The sequence below is a fragment of the Elephas maximus genome, chromosome 8, assembly GCF_024166365.1.
Source record: "Elephas maximus indicus isolate mEleMax1 chromosome 8, mEleMax1 primary haplotype, whole genome shotgun sequence".
NCBI classification, from domain to species: Eukaryota; Metazoa; Chordata; class Mammalia; order Proboscidea; family Elephantidae; genus Elephas; species Elephas maximus.
The window spans coordinates 60738985-60762544 of record NC_064826.1 but is presented as its reverse complement, the minus strand read 5'-3'; the positions used below and the strand labels follow the sequence as shown (position 1 = coordinate 60762544).

The 23560-nt window shown below is 37.0% G+C and overlaps 1 protein-coding gene across 2 annotated transcripts in view; it reads right to left on the bottom strand.

Annotated features, from left to right (window-relative positions):
• CDK14 (cyclin dependent kinase 14) overlaps positions 1-23560 on the bottom strand; it is a 693252-nt gene that overhangs the window by 503042 nt on the left and 166650 nt on the right. For both annotated transcript variants that reach the window (XM_049893961.1, XM_049893962.1), the window contains one exon: positions 13107-13352. In XM_049893961.1, the coding sequence (XP_049749918.1) occupies positions 13107-13352 (246 nt within the window). The remainder of the gene's footprint in view (positions 1-13106; positions 13353-23560) is intronic.

Sequence of the window (23560 nt, the reverse complement as noted above, 5' to 3'; positions counted from 1 at the left end):
AGAAGATATCTAATAAGTAAAGCTATCTGAACTTGAGTATTAACATTTTAATCTAATATACTTAATATATATTCTTTACAGGTACATATTTAACATTCACACACACACACAAAAAAAGACCATAGATTAGGCCACAAAGAAAATCTCAACATTGAAAACATCAGAAACATTTCTAGTTATGTTTTCTGAATAGAATGCAATAAAATTAGAAAGTAAGAATAAAAAGGAAACTAATTTAGCCACTTGTGTTAAAAAGAAAATCAAAACTGAAAATACATAAATAAGTGTGTGGCAAGGAGGCCATTACATTTTAAGACTTGTGAGATGCAGCCAAATCAATACATAGAAGAAAATTCGGAAATATATGCATATACTAGAAAAGAAGAAAGGTTGAAAGTAATACGATTTAGACTCTTCAGCTAGAAAAGGAACAAAGACGCAGTAGAAAGGAATTCAGACAATGGCAGACGCTCCTGAGATATAAAGCAAAAATATTATAGACATGATAAACCAAGTGCTGTTTATAAAGCAGGTAATTCTCTGGCAAGTCTCATTAAAAAAGAGAGAGAGAACAAAATATATATTAGAAATATAAAAGAGAACATGACTCAATATAAAAACACAGATTTTTGTTGTTAATTAACCTGGAATACTAAGTAGAGATTTATACAAAGATATTTGAAAATTTAAAAGAAGTACATTAATATTTTATAAAAATATCAATTATCCAAATTGACTTAGTCAAACACACAAAAAAAATGAACACAAAAAATTTAAAAGATCTACACTTAAAAAAATACAACAGGCTTTTATGGATAACTTCTACTAAAATGTTTTTTAAAAGATAATTATTAAGTTGTGTAAGAGAAAATGTGGTAACTTCAATAAATCCTAAAAAAGAACTTGAAAAACTCAGTATCATATTGGGGGTTGGGGGTGGGAGGACCTCTAGAATCATGTAACCTGGAAACACAGGAAAAATTTCCTAATTTAAGAGAGATTATTTTAAAGAAACCTATAGCAAGCATCATATTTAATGGTGAAACATTTGACTCATTTTAAATTCAAGAACAAGACAAGGACACCCCTTAACCTCCACTATTTAGGAGTCATTAGTGTTACCTAGGAGCCCTGGTGGCGCAGTGGTTAAGAGCTTGGCTGCTAACCAAAAAAGGCCAGCAGTTCGAATCCACCAGCCACACCTTGGAAACCTTACGGGGCAGCTCTACTCTGTCCTGTAGGGTCACTATGAGTCAGAGTCAACTCAATGGCAAAGGATTTGGTTAGGTGGCACCTCACAACAACAAGCAAGCATTTAACTTGCTTTAGAAACTAACCTCTTCCATAAAATAAGAACCCATTATCTTGTTTAATTTTTACAGCAACAAATAAATCTCTATACATGTCTGAATGTTAGAGACTTAACTAATGTTACACAGACTTCAGAAAACAGATACACATTAAACTTTTCCACTATCCTCAATTCACCTCTAAAACTGGGTTATGTTAAAGGGCAGTGGTTGAGGACCTGACCATCTACATACTAACTTTGATGTTGTTGCTTCCTTAATTAAGAGCAGCTCACTCTGTGTAATGAAAAAGAACAGAACTAGTTGTGTGGGGTACTAAATGCTTCACAGAACTTAAAATCAGATGAGTACTCCAAAAATGTGTGTGTGTGTGTGTATATATATATATATATATCTCAGGTGGTAACTTGAAGGTCTACACTATTTTATGGGGTCGCTATTAGTCACAATCAACTCGATGGCAATGGGTAACTTGAAGCTATGCATACTGAGTGAGTTTAATCATGCAACTTATTTCTGCTACTCATTATTAATGCGCTGGAAAGTTGATTTCTGAGAGTTCCGAGTATTAATCCAATATATCTCCAAATAGTGATTAAACACTTGCATCAGAAGAATGACACTGATAAAAGCAGAGACAAGTGCTAGAAATTTTAATAAGTATTGCAAAAATGATTCCAGGGTCAAATACACAATCCGCACAGAGTTAGATAACATATTATCAGTCCATTTCTTAGCCAAAGTATCCTAAACAGAGATGGATTCCTCCCAAATCCCAGGATTACATATTGCTAATGTCATACTGAAATACAGAACAATAACAGAATTCTTGACTTCACAAACTCAGAGGTCCTAAAGCTGTACAACACTTTCAGTATTATCTACTCTAATAAAAATGTACAAATATGAAAACCTCCCAGAAAGACTGATTTGCCCAGGTATATAAACTCAGTTTTAACTGAATACTTTTTTTTCCTCAATGCAAAAACCATCTATTTAATCTGCTTTCACTTAGCACTCAGTATGCGGGGAAAAAAAATAGTGGTCAAGTTTTGCAATTAATGATGTTTTAAGCACACAATGGGATAATACTATGCAACAACAAAGAATAATGATGAATCCACCAAACATCTCACAACGTGGATGAATCTGGAGGGCATTATATTGAGTGAAATAAGTCAACCACAAAAGGACAAATATTGTATAAGACCATTATTACAAAAAGTCAAGAAAAGGTTTACACACAGAAAGAAACCTTCTTTGATGGTTACCAGGAATGGAAGGGAGAGGGAGGGAAAGTCACTAACTAGATTGTTTTTTGTTTTTTGTTTTAACTAGATTGTAGACATGTGTTAACTCTGGTGAAGGGAAAGCCAATACACAATAGAGGGAAAGTCACCACAACATGCCCAAGGCAAGGGAAGACACCAAGAGGTATCCAAGTACGAAAGGCAACTACAGTAAATACTGTAACACATACAATCCAGCAAGGTCTGAGAAGGCATATGGAAGTACATCCACGTGCATATATAGGTTTGGCTGTGGATATTTCTACATATATGTTTGCATATGCTGCAGGCATAGTCATATATATAATAGAGTACACGGGGGGAAGTCATGGAAACTTCCTAGACATAGCCAAACACCTCACAGGACTAAGTTACTGGGCTTGTAAGTCTAGGGATCATAGTTTCAAGGGGCATCTAGGTCAACTGGCATAACACAGTTCATAAAGACAATGTTCTACATCCTACTCTGGTAAGTAGCAAAGGATCTTAAAAGCTTGGGAGCAGCCATCTAAGATACAACTACTGGTCTCTTTCTGTCCAGTACAAAGGAAAGTGAAGAAAACCAGACTCAAGGAAGCAATTAGTCCAAAGGACTAATGGAACACATGAACCACAGCCTCCACTAGCCTGAGACCAGAAGAAATAGATGATGCCCAGCTACCACTATGGACAAACCTCTCTGAGCAGGATCACAAAAGAAGGTCAAGTTAGAGTGGGAAAAAATGTAGAACAAAATTCAAATCTATAAAAGAAGACCAAACTTATTGGTCTGATGGAGACTGGAGGAACCCCTGAGAATACGGCTTTTAGATACACTCCTAACTTGGAACTGAAACCTCTCCCGGAGATCACCTTTCACCCAAATAACAGACCAACCAAAATAACCCGTTGCTGTCAAGTCGATTCCTTTTCATAGTGACCCTACAGGACAGAGCAGAACTGTCCCATAGAGTTTTCAAGGAGCGGCTGTGGATTCAAACTGCTGATCTTTCCTGGCTAGCAGCTAAGCTCTTAACCACTGTGCCACCAGGCCACCAAAGTAATAGACAGGCCTATAAAATAAACCATAACACACGTGACGAAGGCGCTCCTTAGAACAATCATCTATATGAAACCAAAAGGACAACATCTGCCCAAAAGCAAAGATGAGAAGAAAGGAAGGAGCAGGACAAGCAAACAAATAGAAACAGGGAACTTAGGTGGTAATGGGGAGAGTACAGACAATCTCTATATAAATTACTGAATGGGAGACTAATTTGCTCTGTAAACCTTCATGTAAAGCACAATAAAAAGTTTCAAAAAAAAATGTTTTAAGAAAAGATCCTATCCAAATAACCATGGTGTGTGTGTGTGTGTGTGTGTGTGTAAATTCAAGTAATCTAAAAGAGAATGGAATGACAAAGCTATTTCAAAATTTAATATAGAAAGGAAGGAAGGAAAGAGGGAGGGAAGTAGGGAGGGAGAAAACAAGAAGAGGAATGGGGGTAAGAGTTAAACCATAGATTTCAATGAAGAGCTTTTGAGTACTTTAAGCATTTTTTTTTTTTAAGCATTACATTTATTTAGGACCATCTAATGTTTTTCTTCAAGAAATTTACATGATACAAACCACGTGGAGAGCTGAATCAAGTAAAATTTAATGGAAAATTACATTCAAAGTCGCCTGACTAGTCCTGTGTGGGTTATGTTCTCATGCATTTTTCATCACTGGGAAACAGCTTGTGAACGTCGCACTTTACCATCACCCTCCTGAGCCCAAGTTTTAAATAGAAATTTTAAACCCTATATTAATCTTCAGTAAAAAATGATCTTTAATGGGGAAAATATTGTGCTCACAGTTCCACTCTAAATTATTTAAAATCAGAATGGGAGGTCTGTATGTTTGCTTTTATGCTCCTTTAAGAAGGAATCCAATTGACTTTAAGCAGAAAAGCAACAGCAGAAAATTACCTCTTTACTCCTATTAGGAGATAAACAGCTAATGCATATTTAGAGCACGTGTAAGACACAGTCACCACCAAATTGGTAAGAGACTAGGAAGTCAGTATTTCTCTTGCTGGAAAGGCACAAATAATTTTCTACAAAGGTATTTCACTCTTCACAAGCTGCTTTACATAGCAGTCAATGTTAAAAAAAAAAAAAAAAAAAGGCCAATGTAATTGTTTTAAGACACACACCGTACTTAAACTTGCTGCTTGAATAAACTGAACTAAGGAAATTAGAAAAAACAATATTCTTTTTATAAAAACATACCCCAAGAAAAACTGAGCAAGAGAAAATGCTAATGGTACAAAGTAGTCTATTTATCTAATTAAATGGATTGGGATGTATTAATTGCTGGGGTTCAAGTATATCGCATTAACACTGAGATGGCAGAAAATTAATATCTTGCCACATCTGGGGGTAAAAGCAATCAATGTTGTTTGCTCAGTGAAACCAATATGTAGACATTGCGGAAATACACGGTAATTCACAGATCAATCATTCTGGCTCTATATAAAGGATCAAAACCATATAACTCAGTTATATCTGGGATAGGGAGCAGAAGTTTTTCTAGTCTACAAACAAACACACCTATGACATAGGTTATGTCTATGAGAAAGTCTTGATTTTGAGAGTTAGATTTCCATAAAGTCATCTCCTATTTTAAATATGCATAAATGTTCTGATCTGTAATTACTATGCATACAAACAAGGAATCCAAATGCCAAGTCTTTAAAGAAGCCAATAATAAAATCCTTCCTATCAAATGAACAAACTAAAAAAATCCAGAATGACAGATCCTTATTTGATAATTAAGGTTCAGGACTTTGGTTTACTTTTTTATTTTTTTCAACTTTATTAAATCACCAAATTTAAATAAAGATGCTCGATCAAACCAATATGTAGTGAACCCTAAACATTATCTTTGGTTCTTTGATGTCAGGTGCACGAACTGATGAAAACAGCTTTACGGGAAAGCTATAGTCTCTGGTTATCGCTCCCATACTTAGAAAGCACGCTTGAGATAGTACTTTAGGGAACTGAAAATATAAGAGCTAATCAGCAATTACTAACAGACACCAAGTGCATAGAGATGTGGAATTTAATGGCATAATGTTAATAATTTTTTTTTTTTTTTTAACAGAATAAAGGTACAGAGAACCTTCAATTGCCTGGACCAGTAAAGGGGAACATTATCATGGATAATGAAGAAGTGAAGCCAATCTTCCAGGGGAGCAGTGGGGCTTGCCACTTTGACATGAAGGGGGTGTTCCTGGCCCTGGATGGCCCCAGTCTACTGTTTGTGTAGTAGTAACAACAACTACCTGATACGGAGTGTTTACTATATGCCAGGTTTTCAGCTAAACACTTAATATACTTTTTTAAATTTAATCCCCATAAAGCCCCCATGAGGTTGGTTCTATTAGTGTCCTCATTTGAAGATGAAGAATTTAATGGTAACTAATCTAAGATCCTACAGTTAGTAGGAGAACTGGAATTCAAACCAAGTTGATCAGAATCAAGAGCCTATTTTCTTTACCACTGCTACACTGAATATATCTCTCATGAAGACCTAACTCCCACCCAAATGCATAAGATTAATTCTACTTAAGTCTGTCATCTACTGAAATTCCATTCTAGAAGCAGAGGCAGATTTTTGAACATTTTTATAAACTGCACAAGTTCCTCAGTACTCGCTGTAATGATATCATGATATGGCGATAAGAACATCCATATTTAGTTTCATACTGAATTCATCTAAAATTGATTTTAACCTGCATAAATTGCTGGGAGCTGGGATGTAAAATGGTCCAGCTACCTTGGAAAGCTGTTTGGTAGTTCCTTAAACAGTTAAACATAGATGGAAGGAAGTAAATTTGGAAGAATTTGAAATGTGTAGAGAACCTTAACCTGAACACAAACTTCTGAAAATATGTTATCTTTAAGCTCAGCTTAGGACAGTGCGACTCAATGAAATTCACTCTAAATTCGGCTAGCAAGACAGTCTCCTAGAGTAGTTTCAATAGTTCTAGCTATTAAAGAACACAGCTGGGTTTGGGGAAATAGTAAAAAAAGGGGAAGGTGAGGAAAGGTTTGTCCTGTCAGTGCCAGTATTAAACACTACTCTAGGACTAAAACAGGCACTCAAAAAATGTCTGAAACAAACAAACAAAATCTGCCAAACATCCCTTGAAATAAACTAATTTAAATAAAATCACATTCTTTATATTCCACCTGAATTTTTAAAGAGTGGCTGTCTTAAAAAAAAAAAATCAAGATGTGATCACTGAGGTCCAAGTATTCACTGTGCCTTGATTTCAATGATGGCTCATAACATATACAATGACCAGTACATATATAATTGAGGAGGCATGGCATTTTATAATAGTTTCTACCACAGTATTCCAAGGATTAAGAATAGCTAACCCGTTTTCCTCACTAAAATAGGGGCTGCAAAGCCACATTTCAGTGACTTTCTCCCTTCTTTTCAACCATAAACTTGCTGCCTATTCAAGACAAGTAATAAACTATTTTAGAATAAATAATAATAAAGACATTAATCTTGGTGGCCCTTAGGTAAAGGAAACTTTTTGGTGTTTATCAGCATTTTTCACATCATTTAAGGACCTTTAAGAATAACAAAATCTGTGTTCCTAAAACTCCCATGTCAGTGGATATGAGATGATCAGCCCATACACTGTTGCAGGAGATGTTAAATGGTGTTAGACAAGATGTGTCATCACGTCCATTTTCTGCCTAATGGGGAACCTTTTCACAAAAAGAGAGTAATAAAGTATCTCTTTCCATGACAACATGGGAGGGCGCGGGGGCAGGGGGGGACATAGCAGTAGCAGGCAGAAAGAATTCAGAATTAAAGAGAATATCATAGCATACAACTAAAAGGGAAAATAAATCATTTCCAGCTTGATAAGAAAAGAGCAAAGATATTTTTCCAAGGCATATCAAAGGGAAGCAAAAATTTCTAAAATTAAAAGAAAGCCATTTCCACACAAATATAAGTGCCTTAATATATAACAAAGACATATCAAGGTAGACCAGTAAAAGATAAGCCCAATACGAAACTCAGTAAGGAGGCTCTAAAGGAAGTTAACACAATAATGAGGAGACATAGAGAGGGTTTCCAATTAAACATGGTTGCTTGACCACATGTGTTTCTCTCTCCCCCTCACCAGAATATAAAAAATGATAGTAAAATTATAATTCACAAGGACAAATAGAATGAGTGAGAAAAAGCTGCAGACAGATACAAACAAAAATCTGCAGATGGGAGACAAAAAGATGAAAGGTTACTGACTAGGCCAAGTGAAGAAAGCTTGAAACTTAAATGACCAAAGAGATAAGCTAATAAGAAGTGAGTGAGTTCACAGTTCAGAATCCTAGAAACACTCAAGACCTGAAGGCAGGAGTTCAAGGTAGTGCTAAAAACAAAAGGACGAGCTGAGGGTTTATGGAGAAATTGGGCACCCCAGGCCCTTTCCCCCAGACACTACTAACCAGGTGTTTTCCTCTCCAATCTGGGCAGAGGCTTATTCTCTGAAGAAGCTGAAGCAGAGAGGCTCAGAACTAGGACACCCGGCACAGGTGGAATCAGGGTAAAGAGTCATACTGAATGGAAACAAATCAAGACAAAATCTGCATAGAGAACAGTGAAGCCCTCAGCCCCCTCTTGATCATCTCTTAGAATAAAGGCAGCTAGGCTTATATATACACTTAAAAATAGATTGGTAATTCTGCTTTGGGGAAACTAACTAACTAAGAAAAAAGATGTACAGTATTTTTGGTGACTACTCCAATGAAATGAGGCCTACCAGTTGACAAGCCTGCCCAGGCACAGACAGCTTCCAACCAGCTTTTTAGTACATTACTCAAAATATGAATTGAGACCCAACAGTTCTATCCAACAGATACAACACCCTCTCGAAAAATCTCAACAGGCAAGACAGAACACCAAAGCAAATCAACACATACAAGGAGCTCAAAGGAAACTCACAGATGATTCAAGCAGTACACACACACACATACAAACACACACACAACCCTAAAATTCCCCAAGCTACATTTAGTATCCTCAGAAACATATGAGAAGATAAATTATTCATGGAAAAAGAACAGGATGTTTTTTCAAAGAGAACATTCAAAGAATAAGAAAGAGCTCTTGGAAATAAAATATATAAAAGAACAAAATAAAAATTAAATTCAAGGGTTAAAAATTAAATTTAATAAAGATACCTATAAAGCAGAAAAAAAGTATGGAAAATAAAAGAGAAAAGAAAATTAGATGATCAAACCAGGAGAGATGGTATCCACCTAATAAAAGTTTCAAAAAATGAAACAGAGAAAACCAAAAGAACAAATTAACAAAGAAATAATACAAGAATATTTTCTCAAACTAAAGGAAATGAACTTTCAAACTGAAAGGACTCACTGGGTACCAAGAAAAAGGTCCACACAAAGGATAAAAAGAAAGCACTACAAGATTCCACAAATAAAAAAGCAGGTAACAGGGAATTCAAATTAGAGTAATCTAGGACTTTCAATAACAACATAGGAACCTAGAAAACAACAAATCAATGTCTTCAAAAATCATTTCCAAACCAGAGTCCAATAACCACTCAAGCATGAATAAAGACTTAAGTCATGTGTGCAAACTCCCCCTCACCCTCTCTCAGGAAGCTACTGGAGAGAGTGCTCCTGTAAAAGAATGAAATAAACCAAGAACAAGAAAGACAGGCACAGGTATACAACACAAAAGAGAAGGAAAAGGACATTCTCAGGGAAATGAAGGGAAGACTCCCAACGGCAGGCTTGGAGATGAGCCAGTCCAGGTTAGATCAGGACCACAAGGAACTGCCACAGCATTCTAAGTGGGTGAGAGGCAAACTGACAGATGACTTGATTCTGACTTGTTTCAGAGGATTTGTATAGTTTTGTCCAATAGTTTAGGTCCTGAATTTGTGATTGAAATTATACTAATGAGGGACAAAAGAGGAAGCAATTACAATTACGAAATCAAAAAATTGAGCAAGTAAAGAAATTTAATCATAATATACTATGTAGCTTGGCTATTAACAGTATTTACATCATCGTAAGGTTGTAAATACTGTATATTGATTTAAGCCAAAAAGATGGAGGTAGGAGAAATGTATGTGTTGATGGAGAATACAACATAGGAAGTCCTCTCTTGATGTATTTCTTTGGACTCAGTACACCGATAGTTACGTTTAGAGGCTTATTCAGATTCAGGTTTATTCTACTGGCTACACTACTTCATAGATAATTTTTGCATTCTTCCATCAGGACACGATAGCATCTAGCTGTCTCTCGTTTGGTGATGTTAGCAGCTATTGATAATTATTGCTATTTAAGCAATTAATTCATCAGGGCTTGCAAAAAAAAGGTGATTCATGTATTTATTATTCTGTTTTATTAGTTGGGATACTTCTAAAAGAGACATTTCTCCTCCTCAACACTGGGTTATCACAGGGTAAATTTCATAAAAGAATAGCAGAAAATTAAATACTTGTTCATTTGCTTTATTTACCAATTTTCAAAACTGATCGTTGTTTGTTCATATACAGGCTATTAGTCTTTATCTGTTATTTTATAATCTGCTACTGATGAAATTCTTTTATAGTTTGTAGTATTTCCACTGATTCTTTCGGATTTTCCAAACTTTTCATCATGCATCTAAAAACAGAGATAATTTTAACTCTTTCCGGCATGGTTTCAATATCTGCAGAGATGTTATTCTGCTCTTTGTTCTCTTTCTTCTCACAGTTTCACATGAGATTCAACGGTTCTTCTTTCTATTGCTTATTTATAAGTAAAATGAATTTTTTGGTAGTTTTATGAGAGAGAGGTGTGGCCAAATAGCTTCATGAAATAGAGTTCCCTTCTCTGTTTTCATGCAATGAAGGGCAGGGGTCAGCAATCTCCCATACTCTGAGATATTCTCATGTTTCCCTCTCCAACATTTCTTTCTGGACCTATTTCTTTCCTTTGCTCCTATTGAACCTGCCCTGCATAGAACTCTATTCTAGCATTTTCTATTCAGTGTAAGGCTTTGTCCTAGAAGGGTGCTTCGATTTGTCATTTTAAAGAAATCACAAGAAAAAGATGGTGTACCACTAAAATACCATTAGACCTTTCCATGGTCTCCTTCTACTCACCCATTCACGAGAGCCATCAAAGTCCCGTCCCATTTGCTGCTGGTATTCTCAGAATGGCCTACCAGCCACCCATGTGTACTCAATGGCAATTTTGGGGTTTTCTGGCTCTGAGAGTAGTCACGTATCCCTTTGCATTCTCCAACCTTCTTCCTGCACATTTTCTGATACCACATACTTCTTGAAACTGCCCCTGGTTTGTCCCCACCACTCTAATTTTGAGGCTCACAGAAATATGTTGTTACCTATATTTGCTGTAGATGTTATCTGTTGGTTTTTGTTTTGGTTACTCTAATTATATGAGGGGTTTCAAAATGGATGCCACTGCCATCCTCTCAGAATCCTCTCCTACTGGTCTTTTAAGCTATGTTCAACTATTACTTTAATAAAAATCAACATAAATCACATCACACAGATTAGTCTCAACTTTCCTTGATAAAGATTTTAATTAATTCACTATTAGAAATTAAGAATGAATATCATAATCCCACAGTTATCATTTATACTATGATGTATATTCTGGCTTTTAAAAAATAAGACTCCCCAGTAGCAGCAAGCACACTCGGCACCCAGATCTTGGTTTCTAAATACCATCCTCCAGCAACAGGAACCAGAACTCTTTGGAGAAACAGCTAATTCTATTGCTGGGTCAGGGAAAACAGAAAAAAAAAACCTCTGGGCATCTTGTAGGACCAGCAAGCAAGGAAGTGCTCATAAAACAAAAGAATGAGGGCATTTCAGAGAGACACAGGCATCAGCCTAAAAGAGCTCCCAATGGCCAAAGCAAGAACAACTTGAACAACAAAACGAATAATGCACCAGTGAGTTATAACTAGGAATGCCAAATAAAATACAGGACAGCCAGTTAAATTTAAATTTCAGATAAACACTGAATGCTTTTTTAATATGTCTCATTATGTCATGGGGAAGGACATCATGCTTGGTAGAGAGTCAGAGAAAAAGAGGAAAACCCTCAATGAGATGGATTGACAGTGGCTGCCAACAATGAGCTCATGTATAAAAATAATTGTGAGGATGGTGCAGGACCGGCCTGTGCTTCTTTCTGCTGTACACAGGGCCTCTATGAGTCAGAATTGACCCAACAGCACCTAACAACAACATGTCTCACTGCAGTATCTGAAAGTCAAATTTCTGTAGATCACATGTAGGTTGATGTATGTGTATATCCTATATAAAATAAGTTAACTGTATAGTAAAATATATATCATTCTCTTTGTACAGCAAGGGTTTAATCATTCTCAACAACTTTCTTTATTCTATACAGTACTAAATCTAAAAATTCTCCCAAAAATTAGTGACGTATCTGTGACCTAGGTGAACCCTACCTTACGATCACAGTCAGGATTATGGAGGTCAGTTGGGAAAAGCCAGATAATCAATTAATGTTACATTACTAATATTTATTTCACTTTCATTAACAAAGTGACACAAGATATATCCAGTGTCATACAGATTAATTAAAGTGTCAATATTCTTCTAGCACTCAACATTTCCTGCTCTGTTTCAGCCCTCATGAAATTTAAAATTTGTGATGTGGCATGTGGTTCTAACAAGATGATAGAATCAAATTCTCTGAGCATTCTCCTCATGGCTTTTAAACTCTTAGAGTATCTGTGTCAAAAAGTCATAAGTGTTACATTAAATCAGAAAAGTAGCTGATTTTAAAAGGTCAAAAGGTTTTTTACAATGTTATATGCAAGCCAGTCTCAGAAATGTAAGTTTCAGTAAAAAATTTTACAGCCAAAGGCAAGAATCAGACTCAAAACTGTATATTTCATAAGTTCAAAAGTCAAGAAATACCTTAGTTTATTTTGTTTAGAAGATTTCATTATGATGAAAAGAATTTCTCTTTAAGATGATCAGTTTCAATGTCTAGTACTTAAATTTTTTTTAATTTACATTGAAAGCAAAGAGCATAAGACAAGTGGACAAATATTGACATTTACTCTAAAACAAAATTGTGAATTTACCCAACTTCTAAACTATCCTTACTGTCTGAAAACACAGTAAAGTTCTCCAAGGATTTAAGATACCAAAGGACTTTCAATAATTAATTCCTTTAACTAAAAACAACTTGAAAAAATGTTTTTTCAAAAAAAGTTGAATCGTTTCTCATTTGCTTTCTGGGTGCTTACGAATACATAACCTGTGTGTAATGTGCTCTTTCTCTCTCTTCCAACACATTAAACCACCCTGAGAGATAATGCATAATAATGCACTGATAAAGCCACCTGCTGTCTTCCAGCACAGTGTGCCGATATTATAAGAGCCATACTCCGCTGCTGACCCAGGGATAGAGAAGAAGGCTCACTTACCGAGCTGGGGCTGGAGTGCCTTCGAACTTTAGGCGACTCTTTCCCAGAGGAGGAGGACTTAAAGTTAATGCAAGCATTGTTCTCAGAATGTACCCTCTTTACTTGATTAGCTGGCTTCTCAAATGGGTCGAAAGTACTCTGTGTCCTCTGAACTCTGACTTTTTTATCCTCAGGAATTGTGTCCAGGGGTTTGATCACTGAGTCCATTCCCTGGCAGTTCCGTGTAGACATCTTCGTGACACATATCTGGGAAAAAAAAAAAAAATTAAACTCGACTCTGTACTGAAACTTTAATATCACTAAACATGCTGATTTATTGCCAATTTCAATTTCAGAAAATACCCAAAAAAGTCCATATTCTAAAAGCTGTATCAGCTTAGTTTTGTTTTGTTTTTTAATTCCAAAGACAGTGGATGAAAAGGAATAATACCATAAAAGACAAACATTTCAAAACTGTGTTTACATCATTCAACTATTTGCTTTTGTACATCGCCAGTCATTCTCTTCTGCGCAGTCTGCCCGATTTTCTCATTTCAATTTATTAAGGTCTCTGTCTTTTTCTCCTTGTTTTCTACTTTATGTTCTAACTCTTTTTTTCTCCCTATACTGTTGAAGTTTTGTTGTCCTTATTAAGTAACTATAGCCTCTAGCTTGTCTGAAAGGCTACGTAACTTTATTATTCTCTCTAGAGAAAAGCTAGCCCTAAATGAAATTGCTTTGAGAATTATTTTTCTTCATATAAAAAGTTTCTACATGCCTATATGCTATCATAAAGAGACCTTGGGTGGTGCAAACAGTTAAGCATTTAACTATTAGCCAAAAGATCGGAGGTTCAAACCCACCCAGCGGCACCTCGGAATACAGGCCTGGAGATCTACTTCCAAAAGGTTACGGCCTTGAGAAACCTATGGAGCAGTTCTACTCTGCACACATGGAATCAACTCAGCGGCAACAAATAACAGCATATGCTATCAAAAGCAGAAATACAAATGATACTTAAGAAAATCTCATATTGTTAAAATAAAAATATTAAGTTTCAGTGTAATACATATAAAATGATTCCATATGGGGAATAAACGGATCTGTGTACATGGTTAAGGTATATAGCGAGATGGAGATACAGATATAGACATACATATAGATATCGGTACTGTATGAGCATAGGGAAAAGTATAGAAGAAAATATACCAACTGTTAACTTCGGACACCTGCTGCCATGTGGAACTGAAGGTCAAAGGGTAAGATTATGAATATTTTTATACAACTTTGTATTGATTGAACTGTATAAGAAACATGCTTTACTACGTAATTTTTTAAAAACACCACTAAAGTAGAAAAGTGGTTAAGCTGTTTGAAGTTACTGAAATGGTAAAAAGTTTTCATTATCTATCAAGTATCAAATCTATTAAGAGTACGTCTCAACTACTAATGCAGGTTCAATTCTACAAAAAAAACTAAAGTTATCTTTAAAAGACTCAAAGCAGAATCCCCTACTCACGATCAAATCTAACAATTTATCACAAATAGGTTGTTGTTGTTAGGCGGTATCAAGTCGGTTCTGACTCAGTGATCCTATGTAATAAACAACAAAACACTAATCAGTCCTGCTCCATCCTCACAATCATTGCTATGTTTGAGTCCATTGTTGCATCCACTGTGTTAAAACATCTCATTGAAGGTCTTCTTCTTTCTCAGTGACCTTCCACTTAACCATGCATGATGTCCTTCTCCAGGGACTGGTCCCTTCTGATAACATGTCTGAAGTACATAAGATGCAACTGGACTAAACCAAAAGCTAAGAAGTTTCCTGAATACGACCAAACACTTGGAGGGACAGATAGCAGGGATGGGGGTCTGGGGACCATGTTTTCTGGGGACATCTAGATCAACTGGCAAAACAAAGTTTATTAAGAAAATGCTCTGCATCCCACTTTGGTGAGTGGCGTCTGAGGTCTTAAAAGCTAGCGAGCAGCCATCTAGGATGCATCAATTGGTCCCAACCCACCTGAAGCAAAGAAGAATGAAGAACACCAAAGACACAAGGAAAATATTAGCCCAAGAGACAAAAGGGCCACATAAACCAGAGACTCCATCAGCATGAGACCAGAATAAGTAGACGGTGCCTGGCTACCACCACCGACTGCCCTGACAAGAAACACAACAGAGAGTCCCTGATGCAGCAGGAGGAAAGTGTGATGCAGAACTCAAATTCTAGTTAAAACAACAGAATTAATGATCCGACTTCAACTAAAGGGACCCCAGAAGACATGGCCCCTGGACTCTCTTTTAGCCCACAACTAAAACCATTCCCAAAGCCAACGCTTCAAACAAAGATGAGACTGGACTATAGGACATAAAATGATACTTGTGAAGAGTGTGCTTCCTGGCTTGGGTGGATACATGAGACTAAATGGGCAGCTACCATCCAGAGGTGAGATAAAAAGGAAGAGAGGGACAGGAGCTGATTGAATGGACACGGGAAATACAGGGTGGCAAGGAGGAGTGTCCTGTCACATTACAGGGAGAGCAACGGGGGTCACATAAAAATGTGTGTATGAAGTTTTTGTATGAGAAGCTAACTTGAACTGTAGACTTCCACTTAAAGCAAAATAAAAAAAGAAAATTCAAGGTTACCTGAGATAAAGTCTCATCATCCTCGCTTCTAAGGAGCATACTGAATGTACTTCTTCCAAGACAGGTTTGTTCATTCTTCTGACAGTCCACAGTATAGTCAATATTCTTTGCCAATACCATAATTCAAAGGGGTCAATTTCTTCTTCAATCTTCCTTATTCACTGTCCAGCTGCCGTGTACAAACTAAGTCATAAAAAATATCATGACTTGGGTCAGGCACACCCTACTCCTCAAACTGACACCTTGTCTTTTTCAGCAGATTTGCCGAATACAACAGGCCATTTGATTTCTTGATTGCTGCTTCCATTAGCGTTGACTGGGGATCCAAGTAAAATGAAATACTTGACAAATTCAATCTTTTCTCCATTTATTATGCTGTCGCTTATTTATCCATTTGTACAGATTTTTGTTTTCTTTATGTTGAGATGCAATACCTACCGAAATGCTTCAAGTCTTCTTCACTTTTAGCAAGCACAGTTGTGTCCTCTCCATATTGCAGATTGTTAATGAGTCTTCCTCCAAAGCTGATGCTACATTCTTCTTCATATTCTCCAGCTTCTTGGATTATTTCCTCAATGTATAGATTGAACATGTACGGTGAAAGGATACAACCCTGGCGCACACCTTTCCTGACTTTAAACCACACAGTATCCCCTTGTTCTGTTCAACGACAATCTCTTGGTCCACATTCAGGCTTCTCAAGAGCACAATAAAGTGTTCTGGAATTCCTATTATTTGCAACGTTATCCATAATTTGTTATGATCCACACAGTCAAGTGCCTTTGCATAGTCAATAAAACACAGGTAAACATCTTTCTGGTATTCTCTGCTTTCAGCCAAGTTCTGACATCAGTAATGACATCCCCACGTTCCACATCCTCTTCTGAATATGGCTTGACTTTTTGGCAGTTCCCTGCGGATGTACTGCTACAACTGCTTTTGAGTTATTTTCAGCAAAAGTTTACTTGCGTGTGATATTAATGATATTATTATTCAATAATTTCCACATTCCGTTGGATCACCTTTCTTTGGAATGGGCACAAATACAGATTTCTTCCAGTGGGTTGGCCAGGTAGCTGTCTTACAAATCTCCTAGCACAGACAAGCGAGCACTTAAAGTCTTGCATCTGTTTGTTGCAACACCTCAAATGGCACTCCATCAATTCCTGGAACCTTGTTTTTCACCAATACCTTCAGTGAAGCTTGGATTTCCTCCTTCAATACCACCAGTTCTTGGTCATATGCTACCTCCTGAAATGGTCGGATGGTGACCAATTCTTTTTGGTATAGTGACTCTGTATATTCCTTCCATCTTCTTTTGATGCATCTTGAGTCATTCAATCTTTTGCCTGTAGAATCCTTCCATATTGCAACTTTAGGATTGAATTTTTTTCAGTTCTTTCAGTTTAAGAAGTGCCAACTACGTTCTTCCCTTTTGGTTTTCTATCTCCACGTCTTTGCACATGTCATTATAATACTTTGTCTTCTCGAGCCCCTTTTGAAATCTTCTTTTCAGCTCTTTTACTTCATCATTTCTTCCTTTTACTTTAGCTACTAGACATTCAAAAGCAAGTTTCAGAGTCTCTTCTGATAACTGTTTTGGTCTTTTCTTTCTTTCCTACCTTTTTAATGACTTCTTGCCTTCTTCATTTAAAATGTCCTTGATATCATTCCACAAATTATCTGCTCTTTGGTCTTTAGTGTTCAACATGTCAAATCTATTCCTGACGTGGCTTCTAAGTTCAGGTGGGATATACTCAAGGTCATACATTGGCTCTCGTGGACTTGTACTAATTTTCTTCAGTTTCAAATTGAACTTGCATAGGAGCAACTGATGGTCTGTTCCACAGTTGGCCCCTAGCCTTGTTCTGACCGATAATACTGAACTTTTCCATTGTTTCTTTCCACAGGTGTAATCAATTTGATGTCTGTGTATTCCATCAGTTGAAGTCCACGTTTACAGTCACCATTTATGTTAATGAAAAAAGGTATTTGTGAGGCGGAGCCAAAACGGTGGAATAGACAGATGCTTCCACCTAGCCCTCTTTACAAAAAAGACCCAAAAAATAAGTGCAACAAGCATATTTGTTACAAGCTGGGAGCCCTGAACATCACAGGAAAGCTTAGACAACAAACTGAGGGGCAGCGGGAAGAAGAAATTGTTCAGAAGTGGAGAGGAGTTACCGGACCTGAATCGTGGGGAGCACTCAGGCACCATTCCTGGAGCAGCGGTGGTGGCAGGCTCATAGTAGCGCTCGGCTGCAGTTTCCACAGGAAGAAGCAGCCAGCCACACAGCCTACTCACACCTCTGGAACCTAAGGAGAACAGCACTCTTGGCAAAACTAAGTACTTGCGTATATTTTAATGTGCCCCCCCCCACCCCAAAGCGGCCTCAGCGGCTGAATTCCTGGGCCTGAGATAGACCCCAGTGAGCACCTACAGCCATCCTCCCAGCCTTGGAGAAGGAAAAAATATGCAATTGGGGGAAAAGATAATTTGCTAGATCCATAAAATGGGAAGCTCAGGACAGAAGCAGCTCCTGTCCAGGCATAAACCATCCATGGACTTTGAGCACCTTTCCCTTCTGCATGGACCTGTGTGGGCCTATTTTGGGAGAATAGGCCCTTGCTGGCAAACTCCAACCGTTTCAGCTGTGCGGTGAAGAAGTGCGTGTTTGAAGTTTCACATTGCTTTGCCTATTAAACAAGGTCCTCACCTACCCACATCAGGGACCTAAGGACTGGTAGCTCCACTCAGGTCACCCAGCCACCCACAACAGGGGCCCAAAGATAACTGGTACCTCCCAGTACTTACAACCAAAAGCTTTGGGTGCCCATGGTCCCTCTGCAGAGCCCACCCACCAGCACACTCTAGGGAATAGAGACGTGTTTTCCTCAGAGACATTTGGGGGTCAGTTCTCAGCCCCCTACCTTGTTCAGAGTGTGACCCCTTGATGAAATCAGATACCAGTACCTACACCAATCACCCCTGCCCCTCTAAGACTGTAGGACAGAGCCTGTACCACACACTTGATGATCAGCTACCTGGAAACCTGAGCTGAATTCATACAGGAAAACTGAATGGACTCCTAGACTGATATACCTGATAACAGCTCTAGCCAGCTGCGGACAGGACACCAGTGCTCCAAAGGTGAAAATAATCAAGCTACCTCACTTAAGTAACCCATAGGGGTATGCCAAAACAAAACAAAGGAAGAACCTACGACATAGTAAGCAAGCAAAAACTAATACCATAACTTATAGATGACTCGGAGACAACAGTCAATATCAAGTCACATAAAGAAACAGACCATGATCATCACCTCAACAGGCTCTCAAAACAAAGAATCCATGGATCTTCTAGATGAAAGCATATTTCTGGAATTACCAGATGCAGAATACAAAAATTTAATATACAAAACCCTTCAAGACATCAGGAAGGAAATGAGGCAATATGCAGAACAAGTCAAGGAACACACTGATAAAACAACTGAAGAAATTAGAAAGATTATTCAGGAACATAATGAAAAGTTTAATAAGCTGGAAAAATCCATAGACAGACAGCAATCAGAAATTCAGATTAACAATAAAATTACAGAATTAGATAACTCAATAGAAAGTCAGAGGGGCAGAATTGAGCAAGTAGAAGCTAGAATTTCTGAACTTGAAGATAAATCACTTCACACTAATATATTTGAAGAAAAATCAGATACAAGAATTTAAAAAAATGAAGACACCTTAAGAATCATGTGGGACTCTATCAAGAGAAATAACCTACAAGTGATTGAAGTACCAGAACAGGGAGGGATAACAGAAAATACAGAGAAAATTGTTGAAGATTTGTTGGCAGAAAACTTCCTGATATTATGAAAGATGAGAAGATATCTATCAAAGATGCTCATCGAACTTCACATAAGGCAGATCTTAAAAGAAAGTCACCAAGACATATTATAATCAAACTTGCCAGAACCAAAGATAAGGACAGAATTATAAGAGCAGCGAGGGATAAACGAAAAGTCAACTACAAAGGAGAGCCAATAAGAATAAGCTCTGACTACTCAGCAGAAACCATGCAGGTAAGCAGGCAATGGAATAACATATTTAAAAAATTGAAGGAAAAAAATTGCCTGCCAAGAATCATATATCCAGCAAAAATGTCTCTTAAATATGAAGGTGAAATTAAGACATTTCCAGATAAACACAGGTTTAGGGAATTCGTAAAAACCAAGCCAAAACTACAAGAAATACTAAAGGGAGTACTTTGGTTAGAAAATCAATGAGATCAGGTATCAACCCAAGACTAGAACACTTGGCAGAGCAACCAGAAGTCAACCCAGGCAGGGAAATCCAAAAAAACAAAGCAAGATTATTAAAAATAAAAAAGAAAGAAAGAAAGAAAAGCCCAAAACAGGGTAACAGTGATGTTATTATATAAAAGACGACATTAAAACAATAAAGGGGGACTAAGAAATGTAATCATACACCTTCCATATGGATACGGCAATACAAAGAAATAAAAATTAGTTTTAAATTTAGAAAAATAGGGGTAAATAATAAAGTAACCACAAAGGAGACAAACCATCCTACTTATCAAAATAAAATACAAGGGAAAAATACAGACTCAGCAGAAACGAAATCAACAACAACTATGAGGAAAGGACAACATATAAAGAAAATCTCAGCACATAAAATCAAGTGGGAAAAAGAAACTGTCAACAACACACAAAAAAAGACATCAAAATGATAGCATTAAATTCATACCTATCCATAATTACCCTGAATGTAAATCGACTAAATGCACCAATAAAGAGACAGAGAGTGGCAGAATGGATTAAAAAACAAGATCTGTCTACATGCTGCCTACAAGAGACACACCTTAGACTTAGAGACACAAACAAACTAAAACTCAAAGGATGGAACAAATATATCAAGCAAACAACAATCAAAAAAGAGCAGGAATGGCAGTATTAATTTTTGGCAAAATAGACTTTAAAGTTAAATCCATCAGAAAGGATAAGGAAGGACACTATATAATGATTAAGGGGACAATACGCCAAGAAGATATAACCATACTAAATATATATGCACCCAATGACAGGGCTGCAAGATACCTAAACTCTATCAGCATTGAAAAGTAAGACAGACAGCTCCACAATAATAGTAGGGAACTTCAACCTGCTTTCAGTGAAGGACAGGACATCCAGAAAGAAGCTCAATAAAGACACGGGAGATCTAAATGCCACAATCAACCAACTTGACCTCGTAGACATATACAGAACACTCCACGCAACAGCAACCAACTATACTTTCTTTTCTAGTGCCCATGGAACATTCTCTAGAATAGACCACATATTTGGTCATAAAGCAAGCCTTAGCAGAATCCAAAACATTGAAATATTTCAAAGCATCTTCTCTGACCATAAGGCCATAAAAGTGGAAATCAGTAACAAGAAAAGAAATCAAACACTTGGAAACTGAACAATACCCTGCTCAAAAAAGACTGGATTATAGAAGACATTAAGGATAGAATAAAGAAATTCAGAGAATCAAAACACTTCCTATCAGAAACTTTGGGTCACAGCAAAAGCGGTGCTCAGAGGCCAATTTATATCGATAAATGCACACATCCAAAAAGAAGAAAGGGCCAAAATCAAAGAATTATCTCTACAACTTGAGCAAATAGAAAGAGAGCAACAAAAGAAACCCACGGGCACCAGAAGAAAACAAACAATAAAAATTAGAGCTGAACTAAATGAAATAGAAAACAGAAAAACGATTGAAAGAATTAACAAGACCAAAAGCTGGTTTTTTGAAAAACAAAAAAATTGATAAACCACTGGCCAAAATGACAAAAGAAAAACAGGAGATGAAGCAAATAACCCAAATAAGAAATGAGAGGGGCAATATTACAATAGATCCAACTGAAATTAAAACAATCATATCAGATTACTATGAAAAATTGTACTCTAACAAATTTGAAAACCTAGAAGAAATGGATGAATTCCTAGAAACACACTACCTACCTAAACTAACACAAACAGAGGTAGAACAACTAAATAGACCCATAACAAAAGAAGAGATTGAAAAGGTAATCAAAAAACTCCCAACAAAAAAAAAAAAAAAAAAGCCCTGGTCCGGACGGCTACACTGCAGAGTTCTACCAAACTTTCAGAGAAGAGTTAACACCACTACTACTGAAGGTATTTCACAGCATAGAAAAGGACTGAATACTGCCAAACTCAGGGATATGAAGCCACCATATCGCTGATACCAAAACCAGGTAAAGACACCACAGGAAAAGAAAATTATAGACCTATATTCCTCGTGGATGTAGATGCAAAAATCCTCAACAAAATTCTAGCCAATAGAATTCAACAACATATCAAAAAAATAATTCACCATGACCAAGTGGGATTCATGCCAGGTATGCAGGGATGGTTCAATGCTAAAAAAACAACTAATGTAATCCACCACATAAATAAAAGACAAGAATCACGTGCTTTTATCAATTGATGCAGAAAAGGCATTTGACAAAGTTGAGCACCCATTCATGATAAAAACTCTCAGCAAAATAGGAATAGAAGGAAAATTCCTCAGCATAATAAAGAGCATTTATACAAAGCCAACAGCCAACATCACCCTAAATGGAGAGAGCCTGAAAGCATTCCCACTGAGATTGGGAACCAGGCAAGGATGCTCTTTATCACCACTCTTATTCAACATTGTGCTGGAAGTCCTAGCCAGAGCAATTAGGCTAGATAAAGAAATAAAGCGCATCCAGATTGGCAAGGAAGAAGTAAAAGTATCTCTATTTGCAGATGACATGATCTTATACACAGAAAACCCTAAGGAATCCTCCAGAGAACTACTGGAACTAATACAAGAGTTCGGCAGAGTACTGGGATACAAGATAAACATACAAAAATCAGTTGGATTCCTCTACACCAACAAAAAGAACATCGAAGAGGAAATCACCAAATCAGTGCCATTTACAGTAGCCCCCAGGAAGATAAAATACTTAGGAATAAATCTTACCAGAGATGTAAAAGACTTATACAAAGAAAACTACAGTACACTTCTGCAAGAAACCAAAAGAGACTTACATAAGCGGAAGAACATACCTTGCTCGTGTCTATTCTACCAAAAGCGATCTATACATTTAATGCAATTCCAATCCAAATCCCAATGACATTCTTTAATGAGATGGAGAAACAAATCACCATCATCATATGGAAGGGAAAAGAGGCCCCAGGTAAATAAGGCATTACTGAAAAAGAAGAACAAAGTGGGAGGCCTGACTTTATCTGATTTTAGAACCTATTATACCACCACAGTAGTCAAAACAGCCTGGTACTGGTACAACAATAGATACATGGACCAATGGAACAGAATTGAGAATCCAGACATAAATCCATCCACATATGAGCAGCTGATATTTGACAAAGGCCCCAAAACAGTTAAATGGGGGGAAAGACAGTCTTTTTAACAAATGGTGCTGGCATAACTGGATATCCATCTGCAAGAAAATGAAACAAGGCCCATACCTTGCTCCATGCACAAAAACAAGCTCAAAATGGATCGAAGACCTAAATATAAAATCTAAAACGATAAAGATCATGGAAGAAAAAATAGGGACAACATTAGGAGCCCTAATACATGGCATAAACAGTACATAAGACATAACGAATGTAGATGAAAAACTAGATAACTGGGAGCTCCTAGAAATCAAATATCTATACTCATCCAAAACTTCACCAAAAGAGTAAAAAGACTACCTATAGACTGGGAAAAAGTTTTTAGCTATGACATTTCTGATCAGC